The sequence below is a fragment of the Rhinichthys klamathensis genome, unplaced genomic scaffold, assembly GCF_029890125.1.
Source record: "Rhinichthys klamathensis goyatoka isolate OS25496 unplaced genomic scaffold, OSU_Roscu_1.1 h1tg000039l_1, whole genome shotgun sequence".
NCBI lineage: Eukaryota > Metazoa > Chordata > Actinopteri > Cypriniformes > Leuciscidae > Rhinichthys > Rhinichthys klamathensis.
In genome coordinates, this window is record NW_026606586.1 from 52,501 (window position 1) to 57,500 (window position 5,000).

Consider the following 5,000-nt stretch of genomic DNA (forward strand, 5'->3'; position numbering starts at 1 on the left):
AACTCCCTAGCTAGTCTCTTACAATGTAATTGGTCCCACTTCTTAGCTGTCAGCCAATACACTTACACAGGTCTTATCCCTTATGAATTCCTCTAGATGATTTCTCAACAAATTTCCCGCTAATTTATCAAAACAGTTATGAAGTGTTTTTTTACCAGACATCCTATAAATATTGTTAATCGGTCCCTACGCAAGGAGTTTTTCCACACATTTTTAAAACTGCAATTGTTCCTCGTATAGGAACAGACCAATCTCTAATCTTCCATTTCTTGGTCAATTAATTGAAAAAATAGTATCCATACAGCTCAATGACACCAATAAACTTCAGTCTGGCTTCTTTGCAAACAACAGAACAGAAAAAGCCTTGATAAACGTTTTAAATGATCTACAAGTAATTCAGACCTCATGTAACTTGGCAAGCATTGTTCTGAGTGCTTCTTGACACTGCTGATCATGAGATACTCAACTGACTACATAAATGTGTCGGGTCAGGTCCAGTCTTAGACTGGTTCAGATCCTACTTAAGCAGCAGCAGGGAATGCTATGTTACACCTCTAGATGTTGCGTCATATCTTGTGGCGTTCCTCAAGGCTCGGTCTTGGGCCCTCTATTATTTAACTTTTACATGCCTCCTTTAGCTAGAGTAATTCATCAGTACAATATTTGTTTTCACCAGTATGCAGATGACATGCGACTCTTATCTTTCACTTGGACCAGACGCCTACAATTCAATAGCTGGGTTTCAGTCACGTGATTATGATGACGCGCGAAATTCAGATGGAGGGCAGGGAGTGAAGAGCGCAATGGACGAGATGGAGGAAAGTCCGTACTGTACTACTTTACACGCTATTACAAGAGAAAGAAATAAACAAAAAATCAAACATATGTTGGACGTGATCCTTACGTTATGAAGAGGAGCGATTTTTCAACTGAATTTAAAGATTTTCCTGCCATCGAGGCGGTAGATATCAGCAACTACCTCGTCTTACAGACATACTTTGACTTTACAAAGTTCGGAAACGTTACACGTTACACAAACATAGCCACTTAAGTTGTATTAACTCACCTTTGACGAAGTGATCACTGCACACACGGGTATTTTCCCATTCGGCTCCTCCCGACCGCAGACGTAGGTTTGCAAGCCGTTTTTCCGGAGTTTTTCGGTCAATTTCTTGCATTTTCCCCCCTTATGAACAACAACTTTTGGTACACGATAAAAACTCATCGTAGTTTGATCGATTTAAGTAACCATAAACGACGCAAAACATAGGCATTTTGAGTTTGTTATAGTGCTTTCTAAATACAGCAAATCACTTCCTGCCCTCCATTTGCATTTCGCGCAGTGGCGTGACGTCATATGAAAACAACCTATTTACACCCTTCTGGACTGCATAAAAAGAGACCATAAAATCGTGAATGTCACAGAACTTTCTACTACCGAACAAAAATAAGACAGAAGTACTTCACTTGTTATCAGTAATGTCGTAGAGAAACAATCTATTGCTCTATATCTTGCTTCTTTATCGCTAAAAGCCAGTATAGCCAGGTCAAGAACTGAAGAATCATGCTTGACAGGGACCTCAGTTTTTTTTTTTTTTTTTAAAGCAATTTTTCTAAAACAGCCTAATGAGAAACTTGTTCATACATTTGTTACATCTAGACTTGACTACTGGGTTACCAAAGAGCTCTATACAAAGAGTTGAGAATGGTGCTGCACGAATCTGCTAACTCGCTGTAAAATGAGAAATCACATTACTCAGATCCCTTCACTGGCGGCCTGTATCATACAGAATTGAATTCAAGATCCTCTTATTGGTTTTTAAACGTCTTTATGGTACTGCCCCAAAATACTTTTCTAATTTATTGGATAAATATTCTCCAGCAAGATCGCTCCGAACATCCAATAGTAACTTGTTGAACCAAAATCATGGCTACAATTTGGCGGTCTTTAGTCATTTCAGTGCCAACATGGATCTCTCTTCCTGACAGTCACGCGCAATCGCACTTTTAAAAAGTGTCTTAAAATACATTTGTTCACTGGGTCCTTTCCTTGATTTATTGTATTGTTGTATTTTGTTTTATATTATGTGTGTTTGTTGTTCCTGCGCACACATATTCAAACGAATATAACAATAGAATCAATTTTTAATGCGCATGTGAACGCCATCCGGTCACAGGTTCGCGTTTAAAGTCTGTTTAGAGAGAACGCCGTCGTCTTAGTGGCCCCTAATGTAATAACAAATGATAATTTTGCTGGAAGTGAATCAATCAAAACCAACTTTAGCCGGAAATAAAATTATTCAAAATCGCTATAAAGCCAAAACAATCTCTGTTACCGTAAATTGTATGTTTATCTCTGTAAAGCTGCTTTGAAACAATCTCCATTGTTAAAAGCGCTATATAAATGAAGATGACTTGACTTGACTTGACTTCTTTTCTGTGAATGCACACGTATTTCTCTTTTGTAAAAAAAAACACCATACTTACTTAAACGCTGTGCATTTGAACTTTCTATTCATTTTTATTTTTATTTATTTTTATTATTTGTGTCTTGTCAGTGGCATTCTGTCCTTGTATGTGTAAACCTGGCACAACTGTTTATAACATTGATAATATAAGGAGATTTTGTTGCATCCCAAATTTTACAATGTATGGTTTCAGTCCAGACAGATACGAATTTGGTTTAATGTCCAAATGTTTAAATGAGACCCACTAAATCATGAGCCTCATTCATTATCCAAACATATTTAATATAGGCTGTCCTATCATATACGATTCTGACAGTTCACTTGTTCAATAAATCCAACCGCTCTCCTGGGATTTTATCTATCACACTTGCCACTGAAAATGAAAATTCATAAATCAGTTTGATTCACCCAAAATGTATAGGATAAAATTCTCCAGAGACATTAGCGATAACAGGCTCATTTCTTATCTGTACGTTGTGCATTTGTAGCTCGTGAGAAAGTTGAGAACATTTTGATTAACGGTAGCAGGAACATCTGAGTCATGTACATGACTTTCACATGACAGGCCTGAAATCAATTTGATTTTGTTGTAAAGATTTAACAGAATTCAGCAGATATGAATATTACCACACTTCATCCTTCACAAAACCGCCAGCTTCACAACAACCCACAGCTTCCTATTCGCAAAAAATAAGAAGTGCTTACAAATGCAATTCTGTCCACATTGTTTGTTTTTATGTTTACATTCATTTGACAATGAGATATTGTTGGCAAGGTTTTGTTTTTCCAGCAGCTCCTCGTCTGACTGGATGACACACATTTGATGCTGGTTTGGAGAATTGGTGGATTGCATGAATGAGGTTTTATTTCAAACAAAGAAACACATGAAAGTCCCTTTGATCACATGTGCATTTCTCAACAAAGACACTTATCAGAAAAGACTTCTGTAATAAACTATTTGTTTATTAGGGTTTGTACTACAACATTGATGATACAATCTTTATGATGATGATGAATCACTCATGTTTTATACTTCAAAGTCCCTTTGGATAATAAAAGCATCTGGTAAAATGACAAAATACTCTACTTTTTCTCTTCTTTTTAAAAAAAAAATATATATATATACCAGTGAAATATAACGGTACAAATATACGAATAAAAATGGTAAAATAATGTAAAAAGTAATGTACAAAAACATGTAAACAAACAAAACATCAACACGTAACACTTGCTGGACAGTTAGAATGTGGATATGTGTGATTTAATAACCAGAAAACAGCTTTTGGTTACTAAATTTGTTCCAGCGAATATGACATTTGGCAAATACCAGTAAAAAATTTCATTTGATTTACTGATGTTTTTTTTGTTTTGTTTTAAACAGTACACACTTCAACAAATAATGAAAAACGTATAAGTAGATGTTCAGAAATAAATACATACACGTCAAACGATAACACGAGAATAAAATAAGAATGTATATAGGCTATGTTATATTAAATCATATTGATTGTATTGAAAATGTATTGGCTTGAAAAATGTGCCGTCAGAACTGTGGGCCTATATTTTAGTTTATTTTTCAAGAACCAAAAACAAAGGTTGGTTTTACTGTGCTTATATTTATGTATGATGTATATTTAGCAAAAACTAAAACTAAATGTATTATATAGTATCCTTTCCTGCAAAATGCGTCCAAAGTAGCAACAGCGTGACCGTTACGTCATAACAGTGCGCCCGACTCTCTCGAGTTGAAAACATTAGCAGTTGTGGAGTTTATGTCGTTTGCAGGGTCTATAAAAAGTGTTTCAGGATCGCTGTATCTTTTTCTTTGTATATAGATCTAATGTATATCAGTTATTTGTTACTTGCTCTTTCAGTTTGTCGGAAGAGACGATCTTTAACAGCATAGCACCTTACTTTCACTTTATCAGTATCCGAGGTCATCATTTTTTTCTCCTGCCATACAGTTTTGATAGATGTGTTTTACGTTGCTTTGTGGGGGATATACATTCATCTGACTTTAGACATAAAACAGATGGAAGAAGCGTTACACGAGAGCTGCTGTTACTCTGACGGAGCGTCGAAACTAAACGACGCTGCGGTCGCAGATTTACTGGAGTTTCTGCGCATCGATGTGGAGCTCGAGCCCGCGAGCGCTGACAGAGAGGAAACCTCGTGCTCTGTAAGAGGATGAGTCATTGAGACTATTGAGTTCATTTACAGACGCTGTGTCACTGATTGTAATACTTCTACAGAAAAATGTCACACGCAAACAGCGTAACTGGGAGAGAAGACTGGAGGTAAAAAGGAGAAAAAGAAAAGAGGAGAAACAAAGAAAGAAGCTCAACAGACTAAATAAAGGTGACCTAACAGGGTCAAACTTATGTACATTATCATGTCCCTATCATAAACGTCAATTATATATATATATATATAATTAAAATTTGAAATTAATATAAAATAAGAATGTGTGATAGGGTCATAAATGTTTTTATGTCCCTTTCACACACGTCAAATATAAAGTGATTTCAAGTA

General features: G+C 36.0%; 1 protein-coding gene across 1 annotated transcript in view; it reads left to right on the forward strand.

The window, feature by feature from the left end:
- Window positions 1–4,267: 4,267 nt before the first annotated feature.
- The window catches only part of trmt10b (tRNA methyltransferase 10B), a 6,880-nt gene continuing 6,147 nt past the window's right edge, over window positions 4,268–5,000 (forward strand). Inside the window, exons 1-2 of the mRNA XM_056246440.1 lie at window positions 4,268–4,647; window positions 4,721–4,826. Of these exons, the coding sequence (XP_056102415.1) occupies window positions 4,501–4,647; window positions 4,721–4,826 (253 nt within the window). The 5' untranslated portion in view covers window positions 4,268–4,500. The remainder of the gene's footprint in view (window positions 4,648–4,720; window positions 4,827–5,000) is intronic.